This window comes from Muntiacus reevesi, chromosome 1, assembly GCF_963930625.1.
Source record: "Muntiacus reevesi chromosome 1, mMunRee1.1, whole genome shotgun sequence".
Classification (NCBI taxonomy): domain Eukaryota; kingdom Metazoa; phylum Chordata; class Mammalia; order Artiodactyla; family Cervidae; genus Muntiacus; species Muntiacus reevesi.
This window is the reverse complement of record NC_089249.1, coordinates 159,043,153-159,069,735: the sequence shown is the minus strand read 5'-3', so window position 1 is coordinate 159,069,735 and position 26,583 is coordinate 159,043,153. Positions and strand designations below refer to the sequence as shown.

At 38.1% G+C, this 26,583-nt stretch overlaps 1 protein-coding gene across 4 annotated transcripts in view; it reads left to right on the top strand.

The window, feature by feature from the left end:
* Positions 1 to 26,583, top strand: part of MAST2 (microtubule associated serine/threonine kinase 2) — a 205,195-nt gene that overhangs the window by 11,430 nt on the left and 167,182 nt on the right. For all 4 annotated transcript variants that reach the window (XM_065913949.1, XM_065913941.1, XM_065913930.1 and 1 more), the window contains exons 2-3: positions 10,800 to 10,947; positions 22,544 to 22,686. In XM_065913949.1, coding sequence (XP_065770021.1) covers positions 10,800 to 10,947; positions 22,544 to 22,686 — 291 coding nt within the window. The remainder of the gene's footprint in view (positions 1 to 10,799; positions 10,948 to 22,543; positions 22,687 to 26,583) is intronic.

Here is a 26,583-nt window from a genome sequence, read left to right as displayed (position 1 = left end):
TTTTTTTCCATTTATTTTTATTAGTTGGAGGCTAATTACTTTACAATATTGTCGTTGTTTTTGCCATACATTGACATGAATCAGCCATGGATTTACATGTGTTCCCCATCCCGATCCCCTCTGACCAGCTATTTTGAAGTAGCACTCTTAGTCACTTCGATCCCCTCTTTTTATTATGTCCTTTATTCACCTGTGACTGTCACATATTTATTCTCGTTCTCACACATTAGAATATATGCTTAATGAGGATATGAATTTGAATTGGTTTTTCCTTATTGCTGTATCTCCAATTTCTAGACATGTATATTGGAGATACTAAAGAAATACTTCTTGAGTGAATGTATAGTGATTAAGTCACTGTCTGACCTTAGAGTCCAACTCTGTGACCTGATACAAGTTACTTAAATTCTTTAAGCCATAATCACCCCATGTGTATGTAGTGGAGATAATTTCATTACCAATTTCATTGTTAGGATTTAATAAGTTAATCCATGTAAAACACTTACTACAAAGCCTAATACCAATGAGTGCTCAATAATGGTTAATTATTATATTTTTAGGATACATGCATAGAATGTGTGAATATAGGGTTCATATTTTTCAGTGTTCTTATCTGTTTTCAGAAAGAAATAGAAAAAGGTATGTCTTAACCTTTGATTTGTTGGCATTATTGAACTGTCCTTTTATTTTGTTCAGCTTGAAAAAGCAGCTTTAATTTGTATATTTTCCCTTTTAGCCCACCAGGCTCCTCTGTCTCTGGGGATTCTCGAGGTAAGAATACCGGAGGGGTAGCCTAGCCCTTCTCCAGGGGATCTTCCCCACCCAGAATCAAACCGGGGTCTCCTGCAGGTGGATACTTTACAACCTGAGCTACCAGGGAAGCCCTTAGGGAAACTTCTATGAATTTCTTTCTAAGTAACTGGTTTAGAATGTGTTGTAGTCTCCCTAGGCTCTAGAATGTATTTAATAGCAAATATGGACCAAGGAAACCACATTTTAAAATTCTGTGATATTGTTTTAGTTGTATACCAATTTTAATGTAATGTTCACCCTTCTTAAGGGTGAACCTGGTAGCAGAGGTACAAATCCTTTAACCTTCAGTTTGTTGGGAGATTAATAAGCCACATAACTTCTCTGCCTATGTTTCAGCAAAACAGGGGTAATATAGATGTAGGAATACTTGTTTTTTAATTTTATATAAATTATTTATTATATGTATACTTTTGCTGTCTAACCTTGTTCCACTCAGCATTGTTTTTGAGAATTATATGTCACAGATCAGCACACTTCTTCTGTTAAGAGCAATATAATAAATATTTTAGGCTTTGTCATACTGTTTGTTTCACAACTACATACTCAACTATACTGTTGTAGCATGGTAGCATCCCTAAGATAATATGCCAATGAATGAACTTATCTATATTTCAATAGACTTTATATAGAGACATTGAAATTAGAATTTTATGTAATTTCCATATTTGTCATATTGAGAATACTATTTTACAAAATCTTGTTCTATTGATTTGTTTTCCAACTATTTACAAATGTAAAAATTTCTTTTAGCTCCCTGGGTAGACATAAGCAGACTGTGGGTAGGACATGGCCTACCAGCTGAAGTTTACTTACCTTTATCTATGTTATCTTAACACATTTAGATTAATTTCATCAATTTTAAACTGCTATATAGCATTCTTTTGAAAGACTAATTTGTAATATGTAAACTTTTTTGAAAAAATTGGACTTCCCTGGTGGCTCAGATGATAAAGAATCTGTCTGCAATGCGGGAAATCTGGGTTTTATCACTGGGTTGGGAAGATCCCCTTAAGGAGGGTGTGTGGCAACCCACTCCAGTATGGAGAACCCCCATGGACAGAGGAGCCTGGCAGGCTACAGGACACGGGGTCACAAAGAGTCGGATACGACTGAGTGACTAAGCACAGCACAGCAAACATTTTGTTGTAATAGTGGACCATTAGGTGATTTCCATTTTCCAGTGCTACAGTAAATATTCTTGTACTTACCTCCTTGTGCACGTGTGCAGGAGTTTCTCTTACAGGATATAGTTGCCAGATTGCTTTTTTCAGTGTTTGTACCTGTATGTGCTTTGACCTCTGATGTTTTGCTGTGTCCTTGACAACTCTTGTTGTTATCACTTTTTGTTAATTTTCTAGATTTAGACGGCAGCTCAGTGCTTTAAATACATTTTCCTGATTATTAGCAAGGTTGAGAATCTCTTCACAGATTTAGTATTTACTTGGAAGTTTTGTTTTCTGTAACTTCCTTAGTTATATGAACTTTGTTTTTCTCATAAACTGTTTCTTTTTATTTTTCTTATTGATGTTGAGTTTTTTTTAATTGTCATTTAAAAATAGAATATGGTGAAGAAGTATTGTAGGGAAAGAGCAAATTAGCCAAGATAGCAGTGATGAGAATCTCTCGACCCACGGCCTCTTGCTCTCGCCCCACGTTTTGTAAATACATGATTATGTAACAGCTGAGGTCACTTATATCACTGCATATGCACTTCACAACATACCCCCTTGGCCACAGGCCACCTAAACATATATAAGCTCCACCTGAAAAGCCCTTGAGGCTGCCTTATGTCTGCATCTGCTGGGCCAACCACAAGAGAATACAGTGTGTCTGCCTTACGGCTGCTGCGCTAGCCCGGAGAGAATAAACGTGTCTGCAGTTCCTTGAGTTTTCTTTCAGCTTCCCCACTTGTGCCTTGCCTACCCTGGGTTCCGCAAACAGTCAGATACAGGGAGACAAATATACTTTAGGTTTGAATTCTCTTAATAGCTTAGTAGGTTTGAATTTGAAATGGGGATAGCAATGTCTATTTAACTGTGTTGTTCTTGTGGTTATAAATTGACTAGTTTGTATTGAAGCTCGCTAAATGTTTGTTTCTATGTTTTTTATTGTGTTTGTTCTTTGTCACTACTGTAACTTTGTGTGTAGCAAAATATTCCTTTTGTAGCAGACCACTGGTTTAATGAATTTTCTTTCTTTCCTCCTCCTTTTTTTCTTTTTTACTATTTAACTTGTTTATTGTCAAATATAACAAGTACAGAAAAGCAGTAAAAAACAGAAGGGTAATTTAGTGAATTATAAAATGAACACTATTAATCAAGCAGAATTTTACCAGCCATTCAAGAAACTCTTCTTGCTGTGCCCCTCCCAATCACAGTCCCTCTTTCTCTGCAAAAGTAGTCAGTATTCTGACTTAGGGCTTCCCTGGTAGTTCAGACAGTAAAGAATCTGCCTGCAATGCAGGAGACCTGGGTTCAGTCCCTGGGTTGGGAAGATCCCCTGGAGGAGGGCATGGCAAGCCACTCCAGTATTCTTGCCTGAAGAATCCCCGTGGACAGAGGAGCCTGGCGGGCTACAGTCCATAGGGTTACAAAGAGTCGGACACAACTGAGTGACTAAGCATAGGATAGCACATTCTGACTTGAGCATTTCTTTGTGTTTCTTTTTAATTTTGCATCTAAGACATTACAGTTTAGTCTTGCCCATTTAAAAAAAACTAGATGTGTTTGTCTCTTTTAATCTATATGTTTTCCTTTCATCTCTTTTTTAAAGTCTGTATGTTGAAAAACCTTGGAACATTTGACCTGTAGTTTCCCATAGTCTAGAGTCATAGTTATGGTGTATTTCAAAATGTTTCATGTCCTTTGTATTGCCTGCAAGTTACAGCTGGATAGAGAGGCTTAATCAGTCTCAGGTTCAATTCCTTTGGCAAGATTTTGGGTGGTAGTGTGTTCTTTCAGTAGAAGACACACGATGTCTGCTTTTTGCTCTTTGAATGGGGGTCCCCTGTACATAATGAATTGCATCTCTCTTACTGTTTTGAATATTTTCTCTTTGTTGTTGGCTTCAGCAGTTGGTAATGATATGTTTTGACTCAAATTCTGTTTGAGTTTAACCTACTTGAAGTTCATTGAGCTTCTGAACATGTAGGCTCATGTCTCTCATCACATTTGGGAAGTTTTTGGCAATTATTTCTTCAGGTATTCTCGCCATTTCTCTCTTCTTCTTCTTCTGGGATTCCCTTAATGCATATATTGTTTTTTTTTGAAGATGAACCCCTCATCTCTTAGGCTCTCTTCACTTTATTCTCTTTTTTTCTTTTTGTTGCTCAGACTAGATAGCTTTAATTGTCTTGTCCTTGAGATTGCGGATTATGTCTTTGCTTTCTCAAATTTGCCGTTGAACCCCCTACTGAATTTTTCGTTTATTTATTGGTTTTCTTATTCTAGAATTTCTATTTGATTCCCTTTTATTATTTGTCTTTTTGTCGATAGTCTTGTTTTGGTCATACATTGTTTTCCTGATTTTCTTTAATTCTTTGCAAATGTTTTCCTTTGGTGATAGGAGCATAATTAAGACATTAGATTTCAAGTTTACTACAAAGTGCAATACTGGGCTTCCTCAGGGATGTTTTCTGTTAATGTATTTTCACTCATTTGAGTGGACCATACTTTATACAACTTGTGATTTTAAAAATTTTTATTGTTGTTGAAAATTAGAGATTTGAATATTGGCAACTTGGGAATACAGTGTTTCCCCTTTCCCTATGGTTTGCTATTTTTTGACTATTGAAGGCTGTAGTTGTTCATTTGTCTAGTGAGTTTCCTCAGCCTTTTTTGTAGAAATTGTATTTCTTGCTGTGTGTGATACTGAAGTCTCTATTCCTTAGCTTGTATTTTGATAAAGATTTTCTGGATTGCCAGGAGCTAAGCAAACAAACAAACATACAATCAATATGTTTGTTTTACAAACATACAACAATCTGGTCTTTGCAGATTGACTTTTTGATTCCTTCAGCCCTTAGCCAGACTTGTGCTGACTCCAGGGATCAGCTTGAGATGAAAGCTTAAAATCTTCTCAGTGTTTCCTGAGCATGCATTTCACCCTGGGCTTTCTAAGTTACTTTATATACACAGGTGTTTGTGATTACCCTAATTTCCCAAAGAAACTCTCCCTTTTCCTGCCCAGATCTCAGGCAGTCAATTGTATGTCTCATTGTTAATCCTTTGCCCAGGTGGCTGTGGGTGTTTGGGTCACCTTATGGGGTTTTAAGCAGTGCCTGCTGCTTTTCCACTGAGAAGATTCCAAGTTAGGTGAAACAGAGAGGAGTTGCCTCGTGTCAGTCCTCCAGGCAGCCCCCAGGTAAGTTAGAACAGACGTAATAATTTACAAGTAAGGTCTACTCTAGTCCTTCTGGCACCAGGCGCCAGGGTCCCACTCTGGGATCCCAACTGATGTCTTCAAGATTGCCTCCACATCAAGGAATGAGTACGGTGAGGGCGAGTAAAAATGCCACAAAGCTTTCCTACCATTTTTAAGTTGACTTCTTGATTCAGTTCTCATGGTTGTTGTAAATTTTCTGTTTTCCAGAGTCTGACAAAAGTGGTTCTGACAGTTTCTGCCTGTTTTTCAGTGATTCTTTGGGGTAATTTTAGCTTGGGAGCTATCTACTCCACCATTTTCCTTATGTTGTCTTTCACTTGATTTTAATTTTTATCTTCCTAATGATGAATGATGTTGAGAATGGCTTCATTTTCCATATTTGCTTTTTCTTTGCTAAAATGTCTATTAGGTTTTTTGCTCATTTTTTTTTTATTGGCTTGTTACTGAATGCCTGTCTTTCTCAGATATGTTTTGCAAATATTTTTCCTCCTGTGTGATCTGTTTTCACTTTTCAAACAGTATCTTTGGAAGAGTAGTTTTTAAATTTGATGAAGTCTATAAATTTGTTCTTTTTTAAACTTATGCTTTGTTGTGTTATCTAAGAATGTTGTGTTATCTAACTCAAAGTATAAAAATTTTACTCTTGTATTTTTTGAAGTTTTATACTTTTAGATTTTATAGTTAGATTCATAATCCATTTAGAATTATTTTTCATACATTGCCTTTGATATGCCTGAGGTATGGGTCAAAGTACTTTTTTTGGGTTTTTGTTTTTTTTTTGTTTTTTTATTTTTCAGTGGGTTTTGTCATACATTGATATGAATCAGCCATAGAACTTTTTTTTTGTATATGCACATCAAGCAAAGGTTTTAATAGGGATAAAGAAAATATACTTTGATTAGTGTGACGCCTGGGTTTGACTCTTGGCAGGGTAGGTCAGGAAGAATCTATCACAGTATATAGACTTCTCTTCACCTATTAAATTACCATTCATATGGGATAAGACAACTTGTGTTGCAAGCCCAGGCTTTTAGCCTGATAGACAAGTTTTTAGTGTGTAGACTTCTGTTCTTTAGCTGTGAATCCTTTGATTATATCGAATCCTATCCTTGTGTGTGTCTGTTAGTCACTCAGTTCTGTTCGACTCTTTGCGACCTCACAGACTGTTGCCCACCAGACTTCTCTGTCCATGGAATTCTCCAGGCAAGAATACTGGGGTGGATTGTCATTCCCTTCTCCAGAAGATCTTCCCGACCCAGGGATTGAACCCTGATCTCCTGCATTACAGGCAGATTCTTTACTGTTTGAGCTACAGGGAAGTCAAGGAAGGAAGTCCTATCCTGAAAGCATAATATACTATAAACACAACACTAGCCTTGTGTATAAAGTTAGCCTGAGATTTGCTTTAGTACTGTGGGAGACCGAGAGAGTTCTGACCAAGAGAGGGAGGACTCTGTGAGGACTCAAGAGAAAGCAATAAGCTCTAGAGTTGGAAGGAGTATGTAGAGATTTTGTAGTCAGGCAATTTTAAACCTTTTATTTGATAGTTGAAATTTACATGTCATATAGTAGGTATGTTATTGTTCCATTGTTGCTATAATAGACAAATACAAATTATGTGTAATTTCTGGCATGCAAGCTGTAATTCTGCCTTTTAAACATTCTCACGTAAGAAACAACGTTGTAACATAAGTGAACAGACTTTATTGTAGTATTTACCAGGAACTTGCTTTCATTTAATTAAGAGTATACTGATTGAGTACTTTAAATCAATTTCAAGTAATTTATGACACAATTCTCACAGTTGATCAACATGTGTGTGTGTTGGTGGAATCAAACTGAAAGTTTTTGTTTAGTTTGGTGGTTCTCAAACTTTAGTGTGCTTCAAACTTACCTGTTAAGACAGATTGCTGGTCCCCTACCTGAGATTTTCCAATTTAGTAGATCTGGGGTGGGGCTGTAGAATCTGTATTTCTAACAAGTTCACAGGTGATGCTGATGTTCCTGGTCTGGGGACCACATTTTCAGGATCACAGCTTAGGCCAACTTTCACCGTACTATTTCAGTATTCTAGGGGCAGAGTTTGTCCTTTTTAACATAGCCTATTCACTGTTAGACAGTTCTTCCGACAATTAAACCTACTTCTCCTTCTGTTATTTTTGTCCAGTGTTTCTAGCTCTGGCCTGTGAAGTAAGAAGTTTACTCTTCCTATAACAGAGGAGAAAGCCCTCACGTAGTTGAACAAAGTTTTCATGTCTCCTTTATTTAATTTCACTCATGTTAAGCATTTATAGTTTCCTAATAGTTATTGGAAGAATACTGTAATTTGTAGTTATGTTAATACTCCCATAACAGTGTTTTATTTGTAACCTCGTTTCTCTTCCTATATTTTCTGGGATACTATCCAGGCCAGAATCCTGGAAGTCATCCTAGGTTCTTCCCCTCCTTAACTCCCTATTTTGCTGAAGAATCATTTGATTGTAGAAATGCTAGGAACCAGATAAAAATTTGATCCAGTTTAAGCAGAAGGGGGCAGCTTATTTTAAGGGTACAGTAATATGCTATTGAACCTGAAAACCATGTGATTTGGCTGGATCTCTCATAAGTGACTAGAAATGGGAACTAGAAAATTGGAAGAAGTAAGTTAGTTTGGAAGTTATACTATAGAAAGGAAGTTCCTCCTCCCATGCCCCTTTTCTTTCTCTCTTAGACTATGTGTTCTATTTGCTTCATTCCCTTTTCTTGTTTTTAATAAATTCTTCAGTAAATCCAATAATGTTCTACTGTTTTAAAAAGTCCAGTCTAACTAACATATGTACAATAGATAGCCAGTGGGAATTTGCTGTATGACCCAGGAAACTCATACCAGGGCTAACAGCCTAGAAAGGTGGGAAGGGTTTGGAGGTGGGAGGGAGGTTCAAGGAGGGGACATGTATACTTATGGCTGGTTCATGTTGTTGTATGGCAGAAACCAACACAATATTGTAAAGCAGTTATCCTTCAATTAAAAATAAATAAGTCCAGTCTAGCTAGCTAAGCAAGAGAAGCAAGGTACAGAATAGTTCATAAAGGGTGATCTATTTATGTACTCAACTCTGTCCGAAGCCTGGATAGTAATTATCCTGGGGAGATAGTGTAGTGACTGAGAGGGAGCACAGGGGGCTTTCTGGAAAGTGCTTGGTTATGTTTCTTTTTTTTTCTTTTTTTAAAATCTTGATGGTGGTTACATGGATATGTTTAACTTGCGAAAATTTTTTGTTGTATGCTTGGTTATATGTACTTTTCTGAAATGAGTAATATACTAAAGTTAAAAGGATGTCCTGCTTTAAAAGTTAAATTTCATTTCCCATTTAATTAACATTTCCTTCCCTTTGCAAAGTTTTGATAGGAGAGACTTGGAATGAGAAGGTGCATAATCTGCTTTCATTTTTCCTCTCCTCTGGCTTCTTTTCTTTGGTATGTTATGATAGGGAATAGAGAGATTGAAAAGGATATGACTTTCTTTTAACTGATGCTGATCTAGTCCTATTGGTTGTCAGTCCTTTTGTGCCTAAGACTAATTGTTCATCCATACGATGAAGCAGGCATCCAAGTGCTGGCTCTGTCATGTAGCTCATTTTAAGTTAGTTTGGGAGTGTTTTCCTTTCCATGTTGCCTTCATGTAGGATATTCCTTCGCCTTGGTATCTTGTCAGACCTCTTCACTTCCCTCCACCCACAGCTGCTTGTTGGAGTGTTGCCTCTGTGAATGGCCAGACCTTTTAGATGGGTTACCAGCTTTAGTGCCCAAACCCTGATTTCTTTATGGTTTCTACTTGATGCATAAGTACTGTTTCATCCTTGTCACACCACTTGGTGGTAACATAGGCTGCTGCCTTGATGCTTTCTCCTTTTATATTGACTTCTCCTTCCAATTCCCCTTTCTTCCTGCTCATTCCTGATGCAGTTGCCTGGACACATCAATTGCTTCAGTGGTTGTTGTTTAGTCGCTCATTTGCGTCCAACTCTTTGTGACCCCATGGACTACACACTCCAGGTCTCCCTGTCTCTCACCATCTCCTGGAGTTCACCCAAGTTCATGTCTGTCGAACTGGTGATGCTATCCCACCTTCTTATCCTCTGCTGCCCTCTTCTTTTGCCTTCCGTCTTTCCCAGCATCAGGGTCTTTTTCAATGCTACCAGTATTGATACAGTGCCTTACTATCCCCCATATTCTTTTATCCATTTACTACCAATTTTAAAAATACTTTCTCGGGACTTTCGTTGTGGTTCAGTGGTTGGGACTTCGCACTCTCACTGCTGAGGGCCCAGGTTCTATCCCTGGTCAGGGAACTAAAATCCCACAAGTGGCTCAGTGTAACAAAAAACAAAACAACAACCGAGAAAACAACTTTTCCCCCTTTCTCTTCAGCTGTTTTTCACCAACTTCACTCTTTTTGTGCTGGGGTATTTGTAAATTATATTCTGGATAGCCACTACCAACCAGTATTTGTGCTTTCCTATGTGTGAACCTACCTGTCACAGTATGTGAGACCAGAGGCTTTTAAAAAAATCTTTTCTCAAGGAGGTAGGCGTTTCTCCATTTATTTTCCATCCCCTATGGCTTTTAATATTGCTGTAGTACCAGTTACTTGTGTCTTGTTTTTCAAATGGCAGGTAATGTACATTTCATTTATTTCTCCTTATACTTCTCATTTCGTTTTTTTACTCTCCAGGTCAGATTGATGTGCTGCTTATCTCTGTTGTAGCTTCCTTCATTGAGATGTAAAAGATAGGCTTCATTTGCCTTTTTTTAAGAATATTTTCTCATTTAATGCTGCTAATTAGATGGGTCTTTGCTTTAGAATGTCTGCATCTTGATGACGCTTATTGGTGAGGAGGAAGTGGCATTGGGATGGAGTGGGATGGGCTAGACTAAAGGCAAAGGGAAGGCACTTCATGTTGTCTGTATTGCCTCCTTTGTACCATTATACTTTTTCATATATTTAGCTCCTATTATAGAAACATAAGATCTTCCCTGGTGACTCAGATGTGAAGAATCCTCCTGCAAAGTGGGAGACCTGGGTTCGATCCCTGGGTCAGGAAGATCCCCTGGGGGAGGGCCTGGCTACCCACTCCAATATTCTTGCCTGGAGAGTTATAGGCATATGTATTACAGAATATAAAGAAGGTTCTGAGTTTTACTTCAGCATTAATTGAATGTTAGGGGTATTTGTAACTTTGTGTGACAGGTATTTTATTATTTATGATTTTTTAAAAACTGAGATATGCTTTTCTTTACTGGATATAATGTGACTAAAAGAAAAGTAAATAAACATAAGTAGACATGTACTCGTTAGGAATAATGTATCCTGTCAAAGTGCCTTATTTGTATCACCTTGAAATCTCATCTCCTATTTTTCCTTTTGTAATGTCTCACATCATTCATGGCATACCGAAACCGTTGTCACTAAGAAATTTGTTTCTGGCTTCAACTATTCAATAGGAAATATGAAATGTTGGCACTTTTTAACTGTAATGAATGTTGTAGAGATGTTTAAAGTTCTTATGCTTTCAGAAAAGACATTAAAGATTTATGTATTTTACTTTTTTCTTCCTTTGAAGGATGTGATAACTGGACGTAGTCCCCTGCTCTTCAGGAAGCTTAGTAATCCTGACATATTTTCATCCACTGGAAAAGCTAAACTTCAACGACAACTTAGTCAGGATGACTGTAAGTTACGGAGAGGAAGTCTGGCCAGTTCTTTGTCAGGTAAGTATCTAGTTTTTTTTTTTTTTTTCCTTTTTAAGAGTTTTGGGACTGTGTTGTCAGTGTTTAAGGGTGTATTAACTTGGCATCTTGACACCTTCTTCTGTGGTAGTAGTCTTCTGTAGAACACTTGTGAGTAAGGCTGTCTTCCTTTCTTTGCTGTTTCCTCATGGCATCTCTGAATGCTAACCTCATGAACCTGCTAAATATTTCTTGACCATTATTACTGGTTATTCCCTTTCAATATGATTTTTGCTCTGTGTTTATTTCTTCAGACTTCACAAACTTTGCTGCTGCTTTTTCTTTTCTTTTTTTCTATTTCTGAAATCCATTCCAAAGGCCATAGTGTCTCCCTACCTCTTCCATAGAAAAGTCTTAAAAGATTCAAAAGGAAAAATTAATACAAGGAAGCCATGCCTAAATAGGAAGCAATTAAAACATGGCATGATTTTAAGCAGTCAATAGAGTATAAAAAAAGAATCTATTTGACTTTAGTTGAAGAAGGAAAAGTAGTCCTATTATGTTCCTTGGCCTATAGTGAACAGTATCAATTTCTTTTTACTTTTGTTCCTTTTCATGGCTATTCCTTTGGTTTTCTCTTCTCACTCTTCTATTGAAATTTTTATTTTGTCTGCCATGTTTTAATCACATAGAACTGTTTCTTTTTTTTTTTTTTTTCATTTATTTTTATTAGTTGGAGGCTAACCACTTTACAATATTGTAGTGGGTCCTGTCATACATTGACATGAATCAGCCATGGAGTTACATGTATTTCCCATCACGATCCCCCCTCCCACCTCCATCTCCACCCGATTCCTCTGGGTCTTCTCAGTGCCCCAGGCCCGAGCACTTGTCTCATGCATCCCACCTGGGCTGGTGATCGGTTTCACCATAGATAATATACATGTTTCAATGCTGTTCTCTCGAAACATCCCACCCTCGCCTTCTCCCACAGAGTCCAAAAGTCTGTTCTGTACATCTGTGTCTCTTTTTCTGTTTTGCATATAGGGTTATCATTACCATCTTTCTAAATTCCATATATATGTGTTAGTATGCTGTAATGGTCTTTATCTTTCTGGCTTACTTCACTCTGTATAATGGGCTCCAGTTTCATCCATCTCATTAGAACTGATTCAAATGTATTCTTTTTAATGGCTGCGTAATATTCCATGGTGTATATGTACTACAGTTTCCTTATCCATTCATCTGCTGATGGGCATCTAGGTTGCTTCCATGTCCTGGCTATTATAAACAGTGCTGTGATGAACATTGGGGTGCACGTGTCTCTTTCAAATCTGGTTTCCTCGGTGTGTATGCCCAGAAATGGGATTGCTGGGTCATATGGCAGTTCTGTTTGCAGTTTTTTAAGAAATCTCCACACTGTTCTCCATAGCAGCTGTACTAGTTTGCATTCCCACCAACAGTGTCAGAGGGTTCCCTTTTCTCCACACTCTCTCCAGCAATTATTGCTTGTAGACTTTTGGATAGCAGCCATCCTGACTGGCATGTAATGGTACCTCATTGTGGTTTTGATTTGCATTTCTCTGATAATGAGTGATGTTGAGCATCTTTTCATGTGTTTGTTAGCCATCTGTATGTCTTCTTTGGAGAAATGTCTGTTTAGTTCTTTGGCCCATTTTTTGATTGGGTCATTTATTTTTTTGGAATTGAGCTGCACGAGTTGCTTGTATATTTTTGAGATTAATCCTTTGTCTGTTGCTTCATTTGCTATTATTTTCTCCCAATCTGAGGGCTGTCTTTTCACCTTGCTTATAGTTTCCTTTGTTGTGCAAAAGTTTTTAAGTTTCACTAGGTCCCATTTGTTTATTTTTGCTTTTATTTCCAATATTCTGGGAGGCGGGTCATAGACGATCCTGCTGTGATTCATGTCGGAGAGTGTTTTGCCTATGTTTTCCTCTAGGAGTTTTATAGTTTCTGGTCTTACATTTAGATCTTTAATCCATTTTGAGTTTATCTTTGTGTATGGTGTTAGAAAGTGTTCTAGTTTCATTCTTTTACAAGTGGTTGACCAGTTTTCCCAGCACCACTTGTTAAAGAGGTTGTCTTTTTTCCATTGTATATTCTTGCCTCCTTTGTCAAAGATAAGGTGTCCATAGGTTCGTGGATTTATCTCTGGGCTTTCTATTCTGTTCCATTGATCTATATTTCTGTCTTTGTGCCAGTACCATACTGTCTTGATGACTGTGGCTTTGTAGTATAGTCTGAAGTCAGGCAGGTTGATTCCTCCAGTTCCATTCTTCTTTCTCAAGATTCCTTTGGCTATTCGAGGTTTTTTGTATTTCCATACAAATTGTGAAATTATTTGTTCTAGTTCTGTGAAAAATACTGTTGGTAGCTTAGTAGGAATTGCATTGAATCTATAGATTGCTTTGGGAAGTATAGCCATTTTAACAATATTGATTCTTCCAATCCATGAACACGGTATGTTTCTCCATCTGTTTGTGTCCTCTTTGATTTTTCATCAGTGTTTTATAGTTTCCTATGTATAGGTCTTTTGTTTCTTTAGGTAGATATACTCCTAAGTATTTTATTTCTTTTGTTGCAATGGTGAATGGTATTGTTTCCTTAATTTCTCTTTCTGTTTTCTCATTGTTAGTGTATAGGAATGCAAGGGATTTCTGTGTGTTAATTTTATATCCTGCAAATTTACTATATTTGTTGATTAGCTCTAGTAATTTTCTGGTAGAGTCTTTAGGGTTTTCTATGTAGAGGATCATGTCATCTGCAAACAGCAAGAGTTTCACTTCTTCTTTACCTATCTGGATTCCTTCTACTTCTTTTTCTGCTCTGATTGCTGTGGCCAGAACTTCCAAAACTATGTTGAATAGTAGTGGTGAGAGTGGGCACCCTTGTCTTGTTCCTAATTTCAGGGGAGATGCTTTCAATTCTTCACCATTGAGGGTGATGCTTGCTGTGGGTTTTTCATATATAGCTTTTATTATGTTGAGGTATGTTCCTTCTATTCCTGCTTTCTGGAGAGTTTTCATCATAAATGGGTGTTGAATTTTGCCAGAGGCTTTCTCTGCATCTATTGAGATAATCATATGGTTTTTATCTTTCAATTTGTTAATGTGGTGTATTACATTGATTGATTTGCAGATATGAAAGAATCCTTGCATTCCTGGGAGAAAGCCCACTTGGTCATGGTGTATGATTTTTTTAATATGTTGTTGGATTCTGTTTGCTAGAATTTTGTTAAGGATTTTTGCATCTATGTTCATCAGTGATATTGGCCTGTAGTTTTCTTTTTTTGTGGCATCTTTATCTGGTTTTGGAATTAGGGTGATGGCAGCCTCACAGAATGAGTTTGGAAGTTTACCTTCTTCTGCAATTTTCTGGAAGAGTTTGAGTAAGATAGGTGTTAGCTCTTCTCTAAATTTTTGGTAGAATTCAGCTGTGAAGCCATCTGGTCCTGGGCTTTTGTTTGCTGGAAGATTTCTGATTACAGTTTTGATTTCCTTGCTTGTGACAGGTCTGTTAAGATCTTCTATTTCTTCCTGGTTTAGTTTTGGAAAGTTATACTTTTCTTGGGAGGGGGGATCGGGATGGGGAATACATGTAACTCCATGGCTGATTCATGTCAATGTATGACATAACCCACTGAAATGTTGTGAAGTAATTAGCCTCCAACTAATAAAAAAAATTAAAAAAAAAAAAAAAAGAAAGTTATACTTTTCTAAGAATTTGTCCATTTCTTCCAAGTTGTCCATTTTATTGGCATAGAGCTGCTGGTAGTAGTCTCTTATGATCCTTTGTATTTCAGTGTTGTCTGTTGTGATCTCTCCATTTTCATTTCAAATTTTGTTAATTTGGTTCTTCTCTCTTTGTTTCTTAATGAGTCTGGGTAACAGTTTGTCAATTTTGTCTTTTTTTAAAAAACCAGCTTTTAGCTTTGTTGATTTTTGTTATGGTCTGTTTAGTTTCTTTTGCATTTATTTCTGCCCTAATTTTTAAGATTTCTTTCCTTCTACTAACCCTGGGGTTCTTCATTTCTCCCTTCTCTAGTTGCTTTAGGTGTAGAGTTAGGTTATTTCTTTTGACTTTTTTCTTGTTTCTTGAGGTAAGCCTGTAATGCTATGAACCTTCCCCTTAGCACTGCTTTTACAGTGTCCCATAGGTTTTGGGTTGTTGGGTTTTCATTTTAATTCATTTCTATGCATATTTTGATTTCTTTTTTGATTTCTTCTATGATTTGTTGGTTATTCAGAAGCGTGTTATTTAGCCTCCATATGTTTGAATTTTTAACAATTTTTTTTTCCTGTAATTGAGATCTAATCTTACTGCACTGTGGTCAGAAAAGATGACTGGAATGATTTCAACTTTTTTGAATTTTCCAAGACGAGATTTATGGCCCAGGATGTGATCTGTTCTAGAGAAGGTTCCGTGTGCACTTGAGAAAAAGGTGAAGTTGATTGTTTTGGGGTGAAATGTCCTATAGATATCAATTAGGTCTAGCTGGTCCATTGTGTCATTTAAAGTTTGTGTTTCCTTGTTAATTTTCTGTTTAGTTGATCTATCCATAGTTGTGAGTGGGGTATTAAAGTCTCCCACTATTATTGTGTTACTATTAATTTCCTCTTTCATACTCGTTAGTGTTTGCGGTACATATTGCGGTGCTCCTATGTTGGGTGCATATATATTTATAATTGTTATATCTTCTTCTTGGATTGATCCTTTGATCATTATGTAGTGTCCTTCTTTGTCCCTTTTCACATCCTTTATTTCAAAGTCTATTTTATCTGATATGAGTATTGCGACTCCTGCTTTCTTTTGGTCTCCGTTTGCGTGAAATATTTTTTTCCAGCCCTTCACTTTTTGTCTGTATGTGTCTCTTGTTTTGAGGTGGGTCTCTTGTAGACAGCATATATAGGGGTCTTGTTTTTGTATCCATTCAGCCAGTCTTTGTCTTTTGGTTGGGGCATTCAACCCATTTACATTTAAGGTAATTATTGATAGGTGTGGTCTTGTTACCATTTACTTTGTTGTTTTGGGTTCACGTTTATACAACCTTTCTGTGTTTCCTGTCTAGAGAAGATCCTTTAGCATTTTGTTGAAGAGCTGGTTTGGTGGTGGTGAATTCTCTCAGCTTTTGCTTGTCTGTACAGCTTTTGAATTCTCCTTCATATCTGAATGAGATCCTTGCTGGTTACAGTAATCTAGGTTGTAGGTTATTCTCTTTGATTACTTTAAGTATGTCCTGCCATTCCCTTCTGGCCTCCAGGGTTTCTATTGATAGATCAGCTGTTATCCTTATGGGAATCCCTTTGTGTGTTATTTGTTGTTTCTCCCTTGCTGCTTTTAATATTTGTTCTTTGTGTTTGATCTTTGTTAATTTGGTTAATATGTGTCTTGGGGTGTTTCACCTTGGGTTTATCCTGTTTGGGACTCTCTGGGTTTCTTGGACTTGGGTGGCTATTTCCTTCCCCATTTTAGGGAACTTTTCAGCTATTATCTCCTTGAGTATTTTCTCATGGCCTTTCTGTCTTCTTCTTCTGGGACTCCTATGATTCGAATGTTGGGGTGTTTCACATTGTCCCAGAGGTCCCTGATGTTGTCCTCATTTCTTTTGATTCTTTTTTTTTTTTTTCCTCTCTGCTTCATTTATTTCCACCATTTTATCTTCTACCTCACTTATCCTATCTTCTGTCTCTGTTATTCTACTCTTGGTTCCCTCCAGAGTGTTTTTGATCTCATTTATTGCATTATTCATTTTTAATTGACTCTTTTTTATTTCTTCTAGGTCTTTATTAAACATTTCTTGCATCTTCTCAATCTTTGTCTCCAGGCTATTTATCTGTAACTCCATTTTGTTTTCAAGATTTTGGATCATTTTTATTATCATTATTCTAAATTCTTTTTCAGGTAGATTCCCTATCTCCTCCTCTTTTGTTTGACTTGGTGGGCATTTTTCATGTTCCTTTACCTGTTGGGTTTTTCTCTGCCTTTTCATCTTGTTTGGATTGCTGTGTCTGGAGTGGACTTTATGTATTCTGGAGGTCTGTGGCTCCTTTTTATTGTGGAGGTTTCACCCAGTGGGTGGGGTTGGACGATTGGCTTGTCAAGGTTTCTTCGTTAGGGAAGCTTGCGTTGGTGTTCTGGTGCGTGGAACTAGATTTCTTCTCTCTGGAGTGCAATGGAGTGCCCAGTAATGAGTTTTGAGATGGGTCTATGTGTTAGGTGTGACTTTGGGCAGCCTGTATGTTGACGCTCAGGGCTATGTTCCTGCGTTGCTGGAGAATTTGCGTGGTATGTCTTGCTCTGAAACTTACTGGCTCTTGGGTGGTGGTTGGTTTCAGTGTACGTATGGAGGCTTTTGGATGGTCTGTTATTACTTAATGTTTCGTGTAGTCAGGAGTTTTCTGGTGTTCTCAGGTTTTGGGGCTTAAGTCTCCTGCCTCTGGATTTCAGTTTTATTCTTCCAGTAGTCTCAAGACTTCTCCAACTATACAGCACTGATAATAAAACTTCTAGGTTAATGGTGAATAGATTCTTCCCCGTGAGGGACACCCAGAGAGGTTCACAGAGTTACATGAAAAAGAGGAGAGGGAGGAGGGAGATAGAAATGAGCAGGAGGAGAAAAAGGGGGACTCGAGGAGAGAGACAGATCTACGCAGTTGTCTGTTCCCAGAGTGTTCTCCTTAGCCCAGACACCCACAAAGATTCACAGAATTTGATTGGGAAGAGAAGGGGAAAGGAGGAAATAGAGGTGTTCTGAGGTAGAAAACGGAGAGTCAAAAGTGGGAGAGAGTAATCAACACACTCCTGAATAAAAATGGGAACTGGATATTGGATTCTTAAATGTCCAAAATTTATATCACATACTGAAAAACAAAGATTAAAAATCTAGAGGAGAGGTTAGACTCTTAAAAATACAATATTAAAAACAAAAACAAAAAAATTTTAGAAATATATATGAAGTTTGGTTTAAAAATAGGGCTTCTGCCTGGTGGGCTGGGAAAACCCAGAGGAATTGGGTGGAGAGGGAGGTGGGATAGGGGACCGGGATGGGGAATACGTGTAACTCTATGGCTGATTCATATCAATGTATGACAAAACCCACTGAAAAATAAAAAATTAAAAAAATAAATTAAAAAAATAATAGGGCTTCTCTCTTTTTTTTTTTTGCAAGGTTATAGTGAAATGAAAATGAAAATGAAGGAGTAGTAGAGGAGTAATAGAGGACTTTAAAAGGAAATAAGAGAAAAAGAAAGAAAAAAAAAGAAAAAAGATAAAAAACAAGAAAGAAATTTTTTCCTAATTAAAAAAAATCATAAAAATCTATGAAAATGAAAGTTAAGGAGTAATGGGGGAGTAATAGGGAATTTTAAAAGAAAATAAAAGAGAAAAAATAAAAAAGAAAAGAAAAAAAATTTTTTTAATTAAAAAAAAAAAGGTAAAAACATATCTAGGAATTTCTCTGGAACTGTTGCGGTCAGTGTGGGTTCGGCTCAGTTTCAGATAGCTGCTCCTCGTTCCAGCTTACACTTCTCGATATCTACAGGCCCCTCCTGGTGTAGTCAGTGTTCTCTACAGGGATTTTAATCTGTTGCACCAGTCCCTTCTGAAGCGATTCCCTTTGTTTATTTGGCTTCTGCTTGCCGGTCTCTTCAGTGCCTAATTTCCGCCCTGACACAGGCGGGCGGAGGTGGTCTCTTATTCAGGTTGCTAGGCCCGTCGCGCTGCGGCGAGGGACGGGCGCTGCTTTCCCCCTCTACGCTGCTCAGGCTCCCGGCTGCTCTATATGGAGCGTGCCCTGCGCTGTGCGCGGTTCCAGCCCTCGGGTGTTCCACAAAAGCGCGGACTCGGCTGTGCCTAAGTTTTGTGCCTTCCCAGGCTCAAGCAGCTCAGGCAGCCAGGAGCTTGGCGGTCGCACTCACCCCGGGTGCGGCGCGCCTTCTCCCTTCCGCGGTCCCAGCCTCAGTTTCCACCCGCGCCAGTCGGGTGCGTGCGCCTTCTGCCCTCTGCGTCCCCAGCCCCAGTCCCCGCCCGCGCCAGTCGGGTGCCTGCGCCCTGTGTCTTGTCGTGACCCTCCCGGCGGATGTCGACCATCCAGAATCTCAGGAAGTCTTTGGTTAGAAACTGGAGGCCTGTTTGCAGTGTGGTAGGGGATGCGGTCCTTGGGGCCGAGCCTGCCCCCTTCCCCTCCCCCCTGCCTCCTTCCTCTGGCGGGGCTGGGCCGGTCCGCAGCCGGCTAGCTTCTCTGGACTTGCTCGGTCTCTTTGTTCTGCGAACGGCCTGCAGTGTGTTCGGGCCAGTTAATTTTCTCTCTCTCTTTTGCTATCCCACAGTTTAAGTTGGTAACTCACAAAAGCTCCCTCTGATTGCCCTCAGTGCCCTCAGGCCCGGTCCTTTACCCTAAGCAATGCCGCCTGCTCCTCTCCGTTCCGCCCCCACTTGCTGGTGGCGGATGCGGGCGTCTGGGGTACTTTTCTGCTGGGAGTTGCTTTTAGGCACGTAATCTGTGGGCCTTTTTTATCTTTCCTTCCCAGTTAGGATGCCCTCCGAGATTCAAAAACTTCCCCCAGACCTGCCAGTGCGAGGGTTTCCTGGTGTTTGGAAACCTCCTCTATCAAGACTCCCTTCCCTGGACAGATCTCTGTCCGTAGCTCTTTTGTCTCTCTTTTTATCTTTTATATTTTGTCCTACCTCCTTTCGAAGACAATGGGCTGCTTTTCTGGGCGCCTGATGTCCTCAGCTAGTGATCAGAAGTTGTTTTGTGAAGTTTGCTCTGCGTTCAATTGTTCTTTCGATGAATTTGTAGGGGAGAAAGTGGTCTCCCCGTCCTATTCCTCCACCATCTTGACTCCTCAGAATTGTTTCTTGTTTGTTTCTTTTTCCATAGTGTTTTGCTCTTCTTTCAAGGATGTGTTTTATCTTCTCATTCCCTATGAGTAAATGGATTTTTACTTTTTTAATTAAAATTTTCTTGACGTTTTCTTTTTCTTTTTTTTTTTTGCTCAGCTGGATCTTCATTGTGGCACACAGGGTCTTCTCTAGTTGCAGAGCACAGGCTCTACAGGGCGTGGGCTCTCTAGCTGTGGCATGGGCTTAATTACCCTGTGGCATGTGGGATCCTAGTTCCCTGACCAGGGATCGAACCCAGCCCCTTGTAGTGAGAGTGCTGAGTCCTAACCACTGGACTGCCAGGGAATTCCCTCTTTATTCTCATTTAATGGAGTTTCCAGGGGGACAAGATACAAATATGTGGTCATTCAACCATCTTTAACTGGGAATATTTCTTAAAAATAGGCTCTTGAAATCATTATAAGAATAATAATTAGAATTTTTAAGAAGTTTTTTCCCCTGAGTTATTTGTTTACTAAAGGGCTAGTTGCTCTATTTGTTCATGTTGTTCCTTTTGTTTTAAGCTATTCAGTGTTCCTCAAATTCTTGACATTTCTTGGTAAGCTTCAAGCCCTTACTAATATGTCCATATGGGTTTTGTCTACTGTCATGTAAATCTCTTTCCCCATTAGGCAGTTATTTTGAAGAGAGAATTGCGATACTAGCCTTTGGATATGTGGATGGGAAGTTAACAAGTTAACAAACTAATTTTCCTTTAGGTTATATAGCTCCTCATCTATAGGCAGATTGCCTGGAGAGCTTGGCAACATTTGCAGAAGGAAGAAAAGAAACTAGGCAGGCTCTACTCCAGGCTTGTGGAGGTTTTGAGTAGAGAAGCAGTATTATTTTTTTGTGGAGGGTTTTATGGAAAGATTTCTCATTAAAGCATGCATTTGAGAGCAAACTTAGGAGAGAGCTAGTTTTTTTTTTTTTTTTTTAATTTTGTTTCTGATGAAAAATGTAAAATATGCCAGTTATAAAAAATTTGAGTGCAGTAACATGCTTCATGTCAAAGTTGAAAATCTTACTTTCTTCTCTTTTCCCTCCCTCCAAACCACTTATATATACTCCATTATATTTAAATATACATTTAAAATCTTATGTAAGTATATAAACTTTATTTTAAAAATAAAAATTGAGATCTTATGCTATATACTTCCTTTCTGCTATTTTCACTCAATTGAAAACATTGAACATTTTCTCCTGACTGCAATGTTGAGCTGCCTCATTGTTTTTAATGGGTTCAGTATGTCATTATGTGGAGATATTATAATTTCTTTAATTTGTAGTGATCATTTTTTTTATTCCCCATTTTATTATAGTGAGAGCATTGCTAGGGTTAACTTTCTGGTCTACTTTTTTTTTTCCTTTGCATTCCTACAAATGAAATACTATGTCTAGGCTTACTCAAATTAAAATTATAATAGGTTTTGCTAAATTGCCCTCCAAATAAGTTCCATCACATTTTGTTTGCAGTAAAAGGGTATGTTACAGCAAAAACAAAACCCAAACCTACTTTTGCTCATACCTTTTTATAAGAGTGGTTATTTCTCTGATGAATAGAAATTTTGCAGGAAGAAGAAGAGTTTTTAAGTAAAATTGGTGATCAAGTTAAAGCCAGGGGAATATGCAGGGCAGAATATTGAAGTTGAATGAGTGAATGGGTTTGGAAAAAGTAGAAGGAGATGAGGCCAGGGAGATAATATGGATTTATGCAGGATCTTTTTAGAGTTTTAAAAGTGTAACTTAGGACTTTCCTGTCAGTCCAGTGGTTAAAACTCTTGTGCTTCCCCTGCAGGGGTTGTGGGTTCAGTCTCTGGTCAGGGAACTAAGATCTCGCTTACCACATGGTGCTGCCAAATAAAAACAAAAAAACCAAAAAAAGAAAAAAAAAAGAAAAACTAAAAAAAAAAAACCAAAAAGTGTGGCTTAATTCTTTAAACAGTAGAGAGTCATGAGAAGGGAACGACATGACCATATTTGTTTTGATTGGATCACTAGCACCAATGCGAAGAATGGTGTGAGGGAAGGGGTTGAAATGGAACTTGAACCTCAGCTAGAAAGTCATTGCAGTTCTAGGTGCTCCGTCTTTATAAATGAGTTTCTTGCAGTCTTTCAGTGGGATTAAGGCATTCAGTCAACCTGGACTGAACACATTGAATCTGGCAAGAGCAGCATAGATTCAGGGTTTGCCTTCTGGAAACCTAAGGGCCAAACTTGTCTAGGAGAAGCTTTCAGCTCCACTCTTAGCACATTGAGTTGATGAGAAACTAGGTAGGATGGAAGGGACTGGAAAACTCTAGGTTGGGTGTTAGGTTGGAACAAGCCTGTTTGGTTGAAAGTTGGACCCTGGCCTGGTGGTGAATATTACAGAGAATTTAAAATCATCGACTCAGTTCAGTATTCCACTTGTATTTCTCACTACCACCAACATAGGTGAAGTTTTTTAGAGGGCTACAGATCCTAAAATGGATGTTGGAGGGGCTTCACTTTGCTTTGGATCAATGTACTTGTTTTTTTTTTTTTTTTCTTTTTTCTGTATTTATGTATTTATTTATTTTCTTTTTTTTTTTTTTTCCCCATTTATTTTTATTAGTTGGAGGCTAATTACTTTACAGTATTGTAGCGGTTTTTGCCATACTGGATCAATGTACTTTTAATCCATGTGCTGTCATTATATTTTTTCATTTTACTAGTTAATAATTTGTTAATTTTCCAAACGTTGTGTTTGAAGGTAAGCAGCTGCTCCCCTTGTCCGGCAGTGCACACAGCAGTGTGGGACAGGTGACTTGGCAGTCTTCAGGAGAAGCGTCCAACCTGGTGCGGATGAGGAATCAGTCCCTCGGACAGTCTGCGCCTTCCCTTACTGCTGGCTTGGTAAGTGTTAGTACAGATGCTCCCTTGCTCTATGAACAAATCCTTGGTTGTCATTTGTCATTACCACAGCTATATTTTTCCTTTAGGGTTTGGCTAGATTAATTTCTCAAAGCAAACAATGGAAAAGAATGGAATTTAATAGACTGTATTCTGAATGCACTCTCATGCTGTCACTGGTACTGACTGTGTAATGAGAGTCAATAAAAAGATTCAGTATGATTTTAACTTTAATGAATAAATTTCCTGAGAAAGAGCTTTCTTACGGAAATGATTCTAAATCTTGTGAAGTTGTGTTGCTTCTGTATATAGCTCTGTGGTATACATATTTAGTACATAGGGAACATGTTTTACACAGAGTAGGCACTTCAGTATGTATCAGGTGAAAGAATGAGCCTCTTCTTTGTCTAGCTTTGTATAGTAGACAGGACCTAACAGGTTAAGCTGTACAGTCTGGGCAGGTTGTTCTCTGCCTGTCGTTGCGTCTTGTACCCTTTTATCCTCAATGGCCCTGCCTCTTTACTTGGGGAATCCATTAACTTTCTATTGATCTCAACCCTCTTCCCTCTATCTGTAAGACAAGGCAGACTAGTAATTTGCAGGATATGATAACAAGCTTGTTTCCGTTAAGATAAGTTCACCTACTCTTTGGGGCCATAAATCTTTTGGGTTGGCATATAGGGAGTAGAAAGCTTTGTCATTTGTTCATCCAAGAAAGTGGGGATAGGGGAAGAAGTCTTCTTATAGCAGGTGGGAAGTTAGTTTTTGGATCAAGATTTCCTTATATGACCTGAGGTTTGTGATTTTAGGCAACAGGGATAGTTGGCATCATTTGTGGAACTAACCCCAGCTTTTTATTTTGAAAATATCAAACTTACATAAAAATGGAAAAAATGGCAATTAAACTTAACTTAGATTGACCAATTTGGTTGTAACTTTATATTTTGTGACATTTGTTTTATCTGTGTGTATATGTATATATTTTTTCCCTGAAGATTTCGAAGCAAGTAACAAACATTATGCTGTCTCACCCTCAAGTATTTTTCCTAAGATCAAGAGACAGTCTCCTAAATAACCACAATATATAACAGACCCTTGAACAACAGGGATTTGAATTGAGTGGGCCTAATTAAATGTGGATTTTTTTCCCATTAATACTACCAGATCCATGGTTGGTTGAATCCTGGAATGCAGAACTGTAGATAGGGAGGACCAGCTGTAAATTTATACTTGGATTTTCCACTGCACGGGGATGGGGAGGGATTGGGAGATGCCAGCACCTCTAACGCTTGTGTTGTTCAAGAGTCATCTATATTACCAGATCCGAGAAGTTTAACATAAATTTAATTTTAAAAAATTCAGATTTTTCCACTTGTTTTCAACATGTCTATTAAAACCCCTTAACCTCTTTTAACCTCTGGAACTTAAAAAAAATCCATGCACCATCGTAGAGATTTTGATCCAATGGTTTGGAGTGGTCCCAGGCATCCGTATTTGCTTTAAATGCACTCTTTTGAGAACTGCTGCCATTAAAGTAAAGCTGAATGTTTCATTTTAAGGTGGTTTGTTACAGAGGAAATTACTGGACTGAGTTTGCTGAATTCCTAGCCTAACAATTGAAGGAGAATATTCCTGAATTAATTTTTTTTTAAAAAAAGCTTATTGAAATATAATTCACATATGATAAAATTACTCATTTAAATTGTACATTTCAGTGATTTTTAGTATATTCATAGATGCAGCAATCACTGGAGTCAGTCTTAGAATATTTTCATCATAATCAGGAAGAATTCTTAAACCCTTTAGCTATCACCTTATTTCCATATCTCTCTAGGCCTATGTAACTACTAATATACTTTCTGCCTCCACAGATTTACCTGTTCTGTTCATTTCATATAAATTGAATCCTATAATATGTGACCTTTTGTAATTGGCTTCTTCCACTTAAAATGATGTTTTTAAGGTTCCTCCATTGTGTAGCATGTATTAGTAAGTCATTCCTTTTTACTGCTAAATAATATTCCATTGTATGAATATGCCATATTTTATCTGTCAGTTGATTGACATTTGGGCTGTTTTTTCCTTTAGACTATTATGAATAATGAACATTTGTTTAGTGTTCATATGGACAGTTTTCATTTTTCTTGGAAGTGGAATTATTTGGTCTTATGATAACTGTTTAAATGCAGCAGTGATTGATAAACTGCAGTATATGATGATTTTGGTTTCTTTACCTCTTCATCAGCATTTGCCATTGTCTGTCTTGATTTTAGTCATCCTAGTGGTTCTGAAGTGATATCTGTGGTTTTGATTTGTGTTTTCCTAATGACAGTAAGCATCCTTTTATGTGATTATCGGCCGTTTGTATATATTCTTTGAAGAAATGTCTATTCACATTCTTTGCTCATTTAAAAAATTGGGTTATTTGTCTTTTTATGGGTGTGTAAAATAATTACTTCTCTAGAACTGAATCTAGTTATGTCTTTCCTCCCAGGGATCTGCCTTTTGTTTCCTCTTGTGCTTTTCTTCCTCAGCAATTTACTTACTTATGGTAACCTCAGGCAAGTTCCTCCTTTTCCATTCTCGTAATCAAGGATTTCCAGTTGAATATTTTATGTTTGATGACACATTTGATAGTTAGTGTTGAATACTTCCCTTGCTTTGACTTACTGTACACTGAATATACCTTCATGCCGCTCTAGCTTCTGTGGCATTTCTAAAAAAGTCTGTCCTATAATGTATTCTTGTTGTTAATAGAATTATGGCCATATACAGCCCACAGATCCATATATAGTCCGCAGACCCATATACAGCCCACAGACCCAGCCTCCAGAGAATTTTTGGGTCTACAAGATTCACATATAACAAAAAACCAATTTAAAAGTAATAAGACAACATTTAATAGAATAAGGAACTAAGGGGACAGGAATTGTCTTGGGTATAATGATTGGGGAGATAATTTGCAGGAGGTTAGATTTGACCAGAGTCTGGAGAATGATAAGTCAAAAACCTGAGTGTAGCAACTATTTTCAGTTTGAGGCCATCTTGGTGATTGTGTTTGTGAGGGTATTTTTGAACTTCTCCCTCATTTCCTAGTATCTATTGAGAGGATTTCTCTGAATGTCCATTTTCCCCATATATGTAGAAACTATGATTCCAATTAGTGATTTCCAGAGCATGTATAAAAAGAATCATCTAATCATATTACTGTATTTTATGTTCCTAGGGATAGGGAAAAACTTAGATGGCATCTTGTCCAAGATTAGTTATTCACTTTAAAATATATGTATGGTTCGATCCCTTGTTTGGGAAGATTCCTTAGAGAAGAAAATGGCAACTCACTCCAGTATTCTTGCCTGGAAAGTCCCACAGACAGAGGAACCTGATGGGCTACAGTCCATGGGTTGCAAAGAGTTGGACATGACTGAGTGTGGCACGTATTTGTTCAGGAACTGTTGACCAAAACCTCCCACCTAGGCCAGGTACAATGATATCTGCTTGCCTGAATTGTCTCACAACAGGAGGTTCCCATAAAGAACTCGGTGCTGCTCCCCAAAGCTAACCTGGAGAATTTGGGAGGGCCAACAGGAGGAGGGAGGAGATGGTGTGTCCTGCCAACTGTCCAGAGGCCCTCACACTGAAATACATCTTGTCTGAGAGATGCACAGGCCACCAGGAAGGACTCTGAGTCAGATGAAATTTAGGCCAAGCAAGGTGATTGGCCAGAGACAACCTGGAAACTAATCCTGTTGCTGTAAAACCTGAGACCGCGAGCTTTGTGGCAGAGCAGTTCTCCTGGGTTCCCTTACCCTGCTGCTCTCCACCTGGGTGTTCATTCCCAGTAAAGTTTTTGCTTTTTGTCAGCATGTGTCTCCTCAGACAGTTCATTTCCAAGTGTTG